The sequence below is a fragment of the Prionailurus bengalensis genome, chromosome B4 (assembly GCF_016509475.1).
Source record: "Prionailurus bengalensis isolate Pbe53 chromosome B4, Fcat_Pben_1.1_paternal_pri, whole genome shotgun sequence".
NCBI classification, from domain to species: Eukaryota; Metazoa; Chordata; class Mammalia; order Carnivora; family Felidae; genus Prionailurus; species Prionailurus bengalensis.
Window position 1 is genome coordinate 127,122,912 of NC_057358.1, and position 12,630 is coordinate 127,135,541.

At 48.8% G+C, this 12,630-nt stretch overlaps 1 protein-coding gene across 1 annotated transcript in view; it reads left to right on the forward strand.

The window, feature by feature from the left end:
• The window catches only part of BTBD11 (BTB domain containing 11), a 316,953-nt gene that overhangs the window by 236,113 nt on the left and 68,210 nt on the right, over nucleotides 1-12,630 (forward strand). Inside the window, exon 4 of the mRNA XM_043562436.1 lies at nucleotides 2,235-2,387. Coding sequence (XP_043418371.1) covers nucleotides 2,235-2,387 — 153 coding nt within the window. The remainder of the gene's footprint in view (nucleotides 1-2,234; nucleotides 2,388-12,630) is intronic.

A 12,630-nucleotide genomic window follows, 5' to 3' on the forward strand; every position in this document is an offset into this window, starting at 1 on the left:
TCTGCATTTCTCAAAGTGTGTTCTTTGGCCTACTTAAATCAGCATCATAGGGGCTGCTTATTAAAATTATATTTGTGGGGGATGCCTGGGTGGCTCAGTCGGTTAAGCGTCCGACTTCGGCTCAGGTGTGACGATCTCATGGTTCATGAGTTTGAGCCCTGCGTCGGGCTCTGTGCTGACAGCTCAGAGCCTGGAGCCTGTTTCGGATTCTGTGTCTCCCTCTCTCTCTCTGCCCCTCCCCCACTTGCACTCTGTCTCTCTCTCTCAAAAATAAAAAATAAAAATAAAAAAATAAAAAATTATATTGGTGGACCTGACAAAATCAGCATCTCTGGAGATGAGGTGGGTGGGGCGGGTGTGCATTTTAACACACACACACGCACACGCACACGCACACGCACATTCCCAGGCCCTCCACCAACCCTAGAGCAGAAGTTCTTTTTGTGTGTGTGTGTGATAATAATAGCATTATTTTATCTTTTTTTATTTTTTATTTTTTAAAATTTACATCCAAATTAATTAGCATATAGTGCAACAATGATTTCAGGAGTAGATTCCTTAGTGCCCCTTACCCACTTAGCCCATCCCCCCCTCCCACAACCCATCCAGCAACCCTCAGTTTGTTCTCCATATTTATGAGCCTCTTCTGTTTTGTCCCCCTCCCTGTTTTTATGTTATTTTTGCTTCCCTTCCCTTGTGTTCATCTGTTGTGTCTTAAAGTCCTCATATGAGTGAAGTCCTATGATATTTGTCTTTCTCCGACTAATTTCACTTAGCATAATACCCTCCAGTTCCATCCATGTAGTTGCAAATGGCAAGATTTCATTCTTTTTGATTGACGAGTAATACTCCATTGTGTGTGTGTGTGTGTGTGTGTGTGTGTGTGTGTGTGTGTGTATACCACATCTTCTTTATCCATTCATCCATCGATGGATATTCAGGCTCTTTCCATACTTTGACTCTTGTTGATAGTGCTGCTATAACATGGGGGTGCATGTGTCCCTTCGAAACAGCACACCTGTATCCCTTGGATAAATGCCTAGTAGTGCAATTGCTGGGTCATAGAGCAGTTCTATTTTTAGCTTTTTGAGGAACCTCCATACTGTTTTCCAGAGTGGCTGCACCAGCTTGCATTCCTATAGAGCATAAGTTCTTTGAGTGTGACCCCAGACCAGCAGTATCTACATCACACAGAAACTCATTAGAAATGCAGATTCTTGTCTACCTCCCCAAGCTACTGGATCAGACACCTTGTGGGTGGGGCCCAGCAATCTGTATTTTAACAAGCCCTCCAGATAATTTTGATGTGCAATGAAGTCACCCCTTGGGTGTGGGGGGGGGGGGGTGGGTAAAAGCTGCCAGTATCCAGCCCCATCCTAGATGAATTCAATCAGAATCCCTGAGATAGGGCTCCCCGGCCAACCCAGCGATCCTAATGGGAGGACAGAGTTTGTAATCATCACTGGAAGAAACAGGAAGTTGGCACAAATGTATTACACTTACAAAGTACGGTCAGCCTGGGGCAGGGTCTCAGTTAATTCTTGCAACAAGCTGGCCCCTGCTGTGGTCTCGTTAGCTGGTGAGGAACCTGAGACTCCCGGAGCTTCAGGGGGTGTGGCCAGGCCCCCAGGCGCCGGCAGTTGTGCTGGCTGTGCTGGGCAGAGCCACCTGGCTCAGGGAAGACTGCGTGGGGTCTTGGATCTTTGCTGTTGGAAGCGTGGTGCTCAGGCAGAGCTGGGGCTGGGAGAGCTCCACGAGGGGAGCCAGGGGAGATGGGAGGGGAGATTTGGAGGACACCTTAGGGCCGGATCCAGCATGGGGAGTTCCAAGTACCAATAACCCCAGGCGTTTTTTGGGTTTTCTACTAAGTGCCAGCCCCTGTGCTTGGTGCTTTAAGTGAGCCATCGCCTGTGTGTTCACATGATCTCTGAGGGAGATAACACTCACAGGATAGTCACACGGTATCCCTGTTTTGCAGATGAGGAAACTGAGGCCCAAAGACTCCGGAGAGTCTGCCCCGGGGTCGCCGGTGCGGTCACCCGTGCGATCAGGATGTCTCCAAAGGTTCTCCCACCACACGGGGATTCAGAGTCAGGGTCCCCAGGGAAAGCGGGGTGGGGGTGGGGGGGCTCAGGGGCGGGGGTGGGGGGTGGGGGCCGGCGAGCAGGAGGTGGGGCTGAGCCGGCAGCCCCCGCCACCGGGCCGCCCTAACGCTCTCGCATCCTCCCGCGCAGGCCCTTCCTCGTGCTGCCGCCGCTGATGGAGTGGATCCGGGTGGCCGTGGCGCACGCCGGCCACCGCCGCAGCTTCTCCATGGACAGCGACGACGTCCGCCAGGCGGCCCGGCTGCTGCTGCCCGGCGTGGACTGCGAGCCGCGCCAGCTCAGGTAGGGCCGGGCCGGGGCGCAGCGAGGGGCGTCCTCCCGGGGGGGGGGGGGGGGGGGGGGCGGGACCGCCGGCCGAACCCCGCCCGGCGCCCGCCGTGCGCCCCGCAGACGGTTGAAATGACAGGATAAGCGGGTCCCCGCACTTCCAGGGATGGAGGAGGACGGGAGCAAGGCGTGTTGGGAACGCTCCGCTCTTGGATGACCAGTTATCGGCCTGCCTGTTTCTGTTCACATTCTTTGAGTCTCATTCTCCTCCTCTCCCTCCCTCTCTCCCTCTTCCCTCACTCCAAGAGAAAGAAATTATGGTCTTCCTGTAGTTTTCCAACAAAATCTTGCACAGTTAAATTGCTGGCTGGGTGAAAGCACATCTCTGCTTTTTCACATCCGTAGGGATGGCGGGAGCCCTCTATTTCCCGCGCCTGTAACCAGGTCTCTCCCCCATCAGGGTGGGAATTTTTCTTGGGCCACTCGGGGACCCCCCCCCCCCCCGTGCATGGGGGCTCATTTTTATCCAAAGCAAAAGAAAGAAAATAAACCACTCAGCTGAGTCAAAACCTGGGTCTAAATGCAAAACAGCAGGAAGCTCAGAGGTGTGTATGCATATGTGTGCTGTCTTCCTTCCGGGTGGTCATTGTCACTATTTTCTTTCTATTTTTCTTTCTTCCTCCCCCCGGCTTTATTAATATATAGTTGACATATAACATTGTGAACCTGTAAGGTGTACAAGCTGTTGGTTTGATACATTTATATATTGCAACATGATTACCACCTTTAAGAGTGTTGGCTAACACCTCCATTCCATCACATGATGACCATTTCCTTTTTGGGGTGAGACCATTTAAGACCCACTCTCTTAGCAATAGCAACTTTCAAGTATATGATACAGTATTATTGGCTATAATCACCATACTGTAGATTAGATCCCCAGAACTTAGTCATCTTATAACAGGAAGTTGGCACCCTTGGACCAACATGTCCCCATGTCTCCCACCCTCTTGCCCCCGGTAACCACCATTCTACTCTCCGTCTCTCTCAGCTCTGTTTAGAGTCCACATATAAATGAGAGCACACAGTATTTGCCTTTCTCTGTCTGACTTATTTAACTTAGCATAATGCCCTCAAGATCCATCCAAGTTGATGGAAACGCTAGGGTTTCCTTTCTTCTCGTGGCTGAATAATATTCCATTATGTACGTATATATTTTTTTCACATCTTCTTTCTCCATTCATCCATTGATACTTAGGTTGTTTCCATATCTTGGCTATTGTGGCTAATGCTGTATTTGAACGTGGGGGTACAGATGTCTCTTTGCAATCCTGTTTTCATTTCCTTTGGATATCAACCCACAAGTGGGGTTACTGTATCCCATGGTAGTTCTATTTTTAATTTTTTGAGGCACTTTCACACTGTTTTCTATCATGGAATGGTGGCTGTACCAATATACATTTCCACCAAGAGTGCCCAGGGGTTCCCTTTTCTCCACATCCTCACCAACACTTGTTATTTCTTAGCTTTTGGATAGCTAGCCATTCTAACAAGGGTGTGCTGATAACTCATTGTGATTTTGATTTGCATTCCTGAGCATGTGGGATTTCTAAACAGTTTGGGGTTTTTTTTCCCCTTAGTGTGTGAGGTCTCTGAGTTCTTGGGTGTCTGTGTCCCTGAAGTGTAATGTTTTTGAGCTGTTGGGGGTCTGTATCCCAGATTTGGGGTCTCCCAGCCATTTAGTATGGTCCGCGCAGGATTGGAAGTCCCTCGATTCTTTGTGGGTTCTGCATCCTGGATGTGTGGACTCTGAACCCAGAGTGAGAGTTCTCTGAGCTGTTTAAAGGGTCTGTATCAATGTGTGAGATCTACTGGCTGGTTGGAGCCTTTGTTCTTGAGGGCCCTGAACTGGCTGGCTGTTTCCCCAGGTGTAAGGCCTCTGGCTATCTGGGAGTTTGTATTCTCGGTATATGATCTGCAAGGCAGCTTCAGGTATGTGTCCAAGATATGTCCATCTGTAGGTCTCTGCGCTGTTTCTGTATCTGTTTTCAGATTGTGAGGTCTCTGAACTATTAGCCAGTCTGTACACAGAGTATAGCATTCTGAACACTTGGGTATGTGCGTCCGATAGAGTGAATCCCTTGAGCCATTTGCTGGTCTTTGCAGGACTATGTTTATGAGCTGTGTGGGCATCTTCGTTCAGAGTATGAGAGCTCTGAGACGTTCGGGTGTCTTGTCCGAGGTGTGAGTTGTTGAGCAGTTTGAGGGTCTTCATGTCAGAGTTTGAGGTCTCTGAGTTGTTTGTTAAATGTTTCACATCCATCTGCTATTGGGGATTTGTGAGGAAGAGTGGAGTTTCTGAACTTTTTGATGGTCTGTGTTTCAAGATACGAATTTAAAATATGTAAAGAACTCATACAAGTCAGTAACAAAAAAACAATCTGATTATAAAATGGGCAGAAGATCTGAACAGGCGTATTCCCAAAGAGGATGTCCAGATGGCCACCAAGCACATGAAGAGTTACTCAGCATTGCTCCTCATCCAGAAAATGCAAATCAGACCCACAGGGAGATATCCCCTGACACCAGTCAGAATGACTATTAGCAAAAAGACAAGAAACAGGTGTCGGCGAGGATGTGGAGGAAAAGGAACCCTCGTGCAGCGTTGGTGGAAATGCAGACTATGGCAGCCACCGTGGAAAATGGTAATGGAGGTGCCTCAAAAAATTAAAATTAGGGTTACCACAGGATGCGGCAATGCCACATTGCTGGGTATCCGGCCGAAGAAACAAAAACACGAATTGGAAAAAATATATATGCATCCCTATGCTTACTGCACATTATTTATAAGCTAAAACATGGAGACAACCTATGTCCATCGATGGATGAATGGATAAACAAGATGTGGTGTTTATACACAGTGGAATACGATGCAGCCATAAAAACCAATGAAATCTTGGTTTGCAACAACATGGACGGACCTTGAGGGTATTAGGCTAAGTGAAATGAGTCAAACAGAGAAAGACAAATAACCACATGCTTTCACTTATGTGTGGAATCTAGGGAAGGAAAAAAAAAAAAAAAACCCAGACTCACAGATACAAAAAACAGATTAGTGGCTGCCAGAGGAGGGTAATGAGCAGCAGGCAAAATGGGTAAAGGGGATTAAAAAGTTCTGGGGCGCCTGGATGGCTCAGCTGGTTAAGTCTCTGACTTCATGATCTCGTGGCCTGTGAGTTTGAGCCCCACGTCGGGCTCTGTGCTGACAGCTGGGATCCTGAAGCCTGCTTCGGGTTCTGGGTCTGCCTCTCAATCTGCCTCTTCCTCACTCACACTGTCTCAAAAATGAATTAATGTGTAAAAACAATTTTAAAAAAAAGTACAGGCTTCTAGTTATAAAATAAGTAAGTCACGGGGATGAAGAATATAGTCCGTAATATGTATTAACTGGGGCGCCTGAGTGGCTCAGTCGATTGAGTGTCCGACTTCGGTTCAGGTCATGATCTCACAGTTCGTGAGTTTGAGCCCCGCGTTGGGTTCTGGGCTGACAGCTCAGAGCCTGGAGCCTGCTTCGGATTCTGTGTCCCCCTCTGTCTCCGCCCCACCCCTGCTTGTGCTGTCTCTCTTTCAAAAATGAATAAACATATAAAAAATTTTTTAATAATAATAATACGTATTTTAACTTTGTAAGATGACAGATGGTAACCACACTTATGGTGGCGACTATTTCACAATGTATATAACAAGTGTTAAATCACTGTATTGTGTACATCTGAAGCTAATATAATACATCGGTCATGCCTCAAAAAATAAAAATAAATTTAGAAAACACCTTAGGACAGACATCTTCAAAGATTTCAGAGGCCTCACACCCTGAACACATACTCGAGATACTTCAGAGGCAAACTTTGAAACCCACACCTTAATGAGTTTGCAGACCTCATACCTTGAATACAGAAGCCCAGAGGCCACAGATTCAAACTTGGAACACAAACCCTCAAAGAGCTTAGAGACTTCACACACTGAACACACATTGTGAAAGACTTTGAACTCATACATAGTCACTATTTTCAAATCCCCACTGTGCACCCAATGAGAAACTGCCCTTCCTCTGAAATCCATCTGGTCCAATCGTGTGACCAGGCCACAGAGATTTCCACCCTTCTGATCTGATTGGGGTCTTCCAGGAAATAGAGGGTTTACAGCATAAAACAGAGCCCGCCCCCAACCCGGAAACCCCAGAGATGCCCCTTGGCCTAGGAACATACGGGGGCTTATCAAGTCACCATTGCTGGCCTTTATTAAATGCTTTACCATATTCTGGCCACTGTTTGAAGTGCTTTACACAGATTCATTAATATCTAATATTCTCCAAACCTTACGAAGTGGATACTGTTATTATGTCCACTTTACAGATAAGGAAACTGAGGCACAGATAGGTTGAGTAACATGCCCCAGGTCATAGGACTCGTAAGTGGTGAAGCCAGGACATGGATGTAGGTGCCCTAGACCCCCAGGCCCGTAGTTCTAACCACTCAGGTTTCTGTCTAGGCAGCTCCTGCCTACACTGTCATCCCATAAGGGATGACCTTGTCACCTAGAATAACGGCAGGTCTTGGGGAGATGCTAAGGGGCGGCCATTTACTTAGCACCTACTGTGTGCCAGTTATCTCCCCATTTTACAGATTAGGAGGCTGTTGGTGGGACACTTTATAAATGGAGGTACCAGGGGTGGGATCCTTGTGGCTCATGCTCCAAAGCCCATCCTTTGCCCACTAGACTCCCCTGCTCCCTGTGTCCTCGGGGTGGCACCTTATCTGCCTGCTTTCTCCCACCACCCTTGCCTGCCATCACCAGCTCGAATCTGACTTGACCTTGAGGCTCCAGCTCTTCTCTTTGCAACAGTCCTGAGTCTGCTGCGTGTCAGGCAAAGTAAGGTATTGGACACCTACTCTGTGCCAGGCACTGTCTTCGTGGCATGCAGTCGCCAACAATTGTGCAAGGCAGACTTTTTTATCCCATTTTACAGATAGGAAGGCTGAGGCTAATGGAGGTAATGGAACTTGCCTGAAGTCACACAGCTACTGTGAGGCAGATGAGTTCTAGAATGGAGGACCTGGCCAGTGGAGGTAACAACACTGTCTCCTTGGCTCTCTCCCCTCCCCCCACTCCCAGACATTCACCTTCCAAGTTGCCAGGTAGGCTCCAGGTTCTGAGCCCAGCCAAGCTGAGCTCGCTTCTCTAAGTAAACAGTCCTAGAAAAGTGCGGGTCGTTGGGGCTTCTAACAAACGCAGGAACTTGGGATCTCGGTGCTGGTGACTAGAGTGTCAGTGACTATTAGCACATATAATTACCTACCAGCTGGCCGAGGTTTCCTGGTGGGAGGCAGCCTGGATACCAGCTGGGACAGAGCAACCAGAGTCAAGGATTCTCAGGTCTGATGCTAGTACAGCCATTGATTTTCAGAGTGACCTTGGCCAAATGCTGCTGGAGCTCTGCTTTTGTCTTTATTCGGCTACAGTAAAGCCTCACCATGGTGATGGGGTTTATTCAAAAGGAACACCATTTGATGCGGCTGCAGTTTGTAAGCTGACAGGGGTGACCCATTTATTCTTCCTTAATTAAAATATCAGATAATGTAAACCTGGGAAATTCAGCCTTTTATTTCTTCTCTTTTTCCTCTCCTTTGGGAGGTGGGGGAGGGGGCCCGTAGAATAAAAGAAAGAACAAATAATACATGCGGGCAGGGTTTTACATTTTCTTATTAATAATTGGTCTTGAAACAGTTTAGAAGTACACAGAGTAAATCCTGTTTATTTCCCTGTATTTGTAAGAGGCAATTTTTCTGCTCCAGAGTGGGGCTGTGTTAAAATAATGATAATAAGGGATGTTCTCAAATCCTATCTTAGCTGATCAACAGCATCTACCAACAGGATTTAGGGGTTATTAGAACGATGAGCTCACTCCAGGAAACAGTTACTTTTTGCAAGTATTTCTTAAATTCAAAACAGATTTTGAGCTGTCCCAGAATGGATAAGTTTAGGGAGCGGTAAGGTGCAAAGGGTATCAGGATGGGATTCAGGAGACCAGGGTCGTTATGTTCTTTCCTTCCCTCTTTTGTTACATTTACTGAGAACTTACTAGGTGCCAAATGACACTCTCGATGCTCTCATCTGGGTCTGCTGCTGTGTAACAGGTGACTTCGCCCATCTCACAGGACAAGTTTGCTTTGTGGGGTGGGGAACCCCAGAAGGGAGCCGAGTATGAATTTAATGAATTGAACCCTGCTTGACCTCTACTTTAAAAAAAATTTTTTTTTTTTTAAATTTTGAGAGACTGAGCACGAGTTGGGGATGTGCAGAGGCGGAGGGAGACCCAGAACCTGAAGCGGGCTCCAGGGTCTGAGCTGTCAGCACAGAGCCCGATGCAGGGCTCGAATTCCATGAACCTCGAGATCACGACCTGAGCCAAAGTCAGATGCTTAACCAACTGAGCCACCCAGGCGCCCCTGATCTGCTGCTTTTAACCCTTCTCAGGTATCCCGGACACCTTTTGAGGTTAACAGGCTTTTCCCATTTGTCCAGTTTGGGTCAAACTGGGTTCTAAGGTGAAGGTTGCACCCCAACAGTACCTGTCCTAAAATTCTGGTGCCTCCCACATAGCCTCTAATGACAGCTGGAGGTTCAGGTTTGTTTATCAACATGTATGGGGCTGCTGGTGGTCCGTGAAGCCCTGTGGGGGGCATAGGGAGGCCACGTCAGGGCCATAGCATCTGGTGATCACCAAGTCACCTAGGAGACAGGCATTGTGCTGCTGGAGCTGTTGGCCCTCTTTCCCGTGAACATCTGTGGCCCTTTAAGAAGAGTATCGCCCCGTGAGGGGACTTCCGGCCCTTGTGTCAGAAGGAGAGACGCTCTCCATCATTCTCCACCCATCTGTATGGAACCAGGCCTTGTTCTGGGCTCGGGGGGGGGGGACAAGGACCCCAGGACTTAGGCACCACTGGGGAAATGCAGGCAATAAACAACAGTGACAAATGGGCAAGATGATCTCACATAGTCTGAGTGCTGCAAAGACAGGGAAGCAGTGTGGGGTAGATAGGGATTGAGGAGGGAGGGGCGGATGGTCAGTATTCAGAGAGCACCTTGGGCTCCCAAGGGGAAAGACAGTGCCACACTCCTGATTTAAAGGTACACTTGGTATCTTAGGCAGAAGACCGGGAAAAAAACTGGGGGGAAAGGGTTCCATCCGGAGCCACATCCATGCCAGCCATTTCCCTCGGTCATTTCCATATCCACCTCTGAATCCAGACCTGGAGGCCTCCCCATTCCCTCCCTCAGAAGGTCACCTGTGGAAGTGGAGCACCTGGGCCCTGGCATGGCTCTGTGGGCCCCGGAAGGCTCCTAGCCTCTCACCGAGTCAAGAGCTGTTCTCTCTTCTTCCTTGGAGTGCCCTTGTCCTTGATTGGCTCTGGAAAATTCCTGCAGCTCCCCACGGCCTCTCCAGAGGGGTTGGCATTGGAAGGACAGCCACAGAATGCCAGTCCCTTCCTCACTTCCAGCGGACATTAAATCTATGCTTCAGGCTCCATGGTGACCTGGTGGAGCCACTGCTGTCCCCACACTGATGTCAGTGCATTAGCGCCTCCTGGAAGACCGGAAACTGCCCTCTCCCTGATCCCAGGAGAGTCATGGTGAGGCTAGCTGTTCTCCCCTAACAGTGTCAGGGACAGGCCATGAAGCCTGCTCCAAGAGCTGAGCTAGCAAGGCTGTCCTGCTCTCAGCAGGCACAGACCGAACACCTTCTGTGTGGTTGACATCCCATGTGTGTCCCCCATGGCCAGGCGGGGGAGAGGCATGTCCCCAAGTAATTACAGAAAATTCTGGTAACTATTATAGGGCAGTAAAGATCTGGCTCCAGGAGAGCTGGAAACATACGAGGTAGCTTCGATCTTAATGCTGATGAATGAACAGATTGATCAGGTGGAGAAAGTGAAGAGAGGAGAGGAAGGGAAGTCAGTCTACACGGAGGGGACCACACAGGGGTCCTCAGGGTGGGAGCTCGGGTTGGAGGAAACCTAAGGAATTCACACCATTCAAGCACCACCCCCCTGAGCACCTCCTGCGGGCCAGGCTCCGGACCAGGCACCGAAAATAGGGCTGAGCTCATCTGACTATATATGCAGGACGTAGGAGCCGTCACAGACTTTTAAGCAGGGAGATGACATCAGATTTGTAGTTTAGAAGGAAGGGCTGGTGGCTGTGTGGATAATGGGCTGAGGCGCGCAGGGGTGGGACCAGAGTCCAGAAGCTGTTTCGGGAACCCAGGTGAGAGTCGCAGGCAGTCGGACTGAGAGGTGGGGAGGGCTGGAGACCCAGTGAAGGTGGGAGCAGCAGGACTTGGTGATGTATGTGGGGTGAGGGAGTGAGGGATATCAGGCATGGCTCTGGCAGCCGTGGGCTGGGGTGTTTGGTGCTTCCTGGGGACAGAGATCCAGTTTGGGAAGATGAACAAGTCCCCAGGACGGACAGTGGTGATGGTGTCATGACAATAGGAAGGTACTTCATGCCACCGAATGCGCACACTTTAAAATGTTTAAAACGGTAAATCAGTGTTGTATATATTTGACCACAATTTCTTTCAACGGCTGTCGTGTGTTACCAAATGAAAGAGACGATGCAGGATAGTGTCTAAGGTGTCACCCTTGTGTGAAGTATGCATGTGTATTTGCTATCCATGTTGGGCTGTCGCTGGAAGGGTAGATACGAAGCCAGTAACCAGGGTCATATCCACACCCGCAGAGGAGAACTGGAAAATGAGTGTATGGGACTCCTGTGGCTGCTGTAACAAAATACCACAGACAGGTCGTCTTAAAACAACAGACACATTGGTCTGGAGGCCAGAAGTCCAAAATCAAGGGCCATGTTCCTTCCAGATTGTCTGGAGGAGGATCCTTCCTTTCTTCTTCCAGCTTCTAGAAAAGCCAGCTATTTCTTGGCTTGTGGCAACACAACCCCAGTCTCTGCCTCCTCCTCACATGGCCTTCTCTCTGTCCAGATTTTCATCTTATAGGGACACCAGTCATGTTGGATTGGGACCCACCCCCGTGACCACATCTTGATTTGCTTACATCTAGAAAGACCCTATTTCCAAGTAAAGTCACATTCACATGTAAAGGGGTGGAGGGTTAGGACATCAACATATTGAAAGGGGACATAATTCAACCCATCACACTGGGGGACAGAGATGGCAGGGAAACCCATGTGACTGTTGCATTCTGTAGTATGTGGTAACCTATTCCCCTCACCAAATTTTTTACATTAAAGATTCACCCTGAGGTTTCTGTCTTGGGAGGGTGTGTAGCTTAAGGATGCTTTTAACAAATAGAGGACAAGGACAATATGAGCTAAGTAATAATGGATTCAGTTTTGAAAATGTCAAAGACAAGTTGCCATGCCAGCTGGTTGTCTGCAGAAATGAAGAGAGTCCACGTAGGGCTTCTCCACCAGAGCAAGGTTGCCAGTGAGTCAGGTGCTCCCCGAGCATCTAACAGAGAGGAAGCAGAGCTCAGTGGTTAGGAGTGTAGGCCTTGCAGCCTGACTACCTGGGTTCGAGTCCTGGCTTGACCATTTACTCTCCATATGACCTTAGGCAAGTTGCTTACCTCTCTGGGCCTCAGTTTCTATCTCTGCAAAATGGGGACAACCATATGCCCACCTCATGAAGTTGTAGGAAGGATCCAGTAAAATAATGTATTTATTAGCACCATGTAGCATGTAAACCACATAGTATACTTGCGTCATAGTAAATGCACATCGGATATTAGCGATTATCTTTATTTCTCCACTCTGGACCCAGAAGGTTACCTCCTGGTTACCAAAAACAATAGCCTCAGCTTCCTCTGGTAGAGAGTGGAAATAAGTGTCTCAATGACATGTGGTGGTATACCATCTGGGATATGGTTTGTAGCTCAGGCTGAGGCCTCTACCCTCCTCTCTCGGCTGGTGAGCCAGCCCCCCGAGGGTGCAGGAAGAGATTCAGCCCGGCCAACTGGCCAGGGGGCCACTCTCCCATCCCAGTGACAAGTAGGAGATTTTAAAGGCCATCAATGGTTAGACAACCACACTTCTTCAAAGCAATCGAGCGCCCATCACCAGCTGCATTTGTGACCTGAGGTAGGGTCAGTAGTGAGAAGAGACAGCAGAAGGAAAGGAGAATGTGTGTGGACAAAGGCAGATATGGCTCCCCATTGGCAGG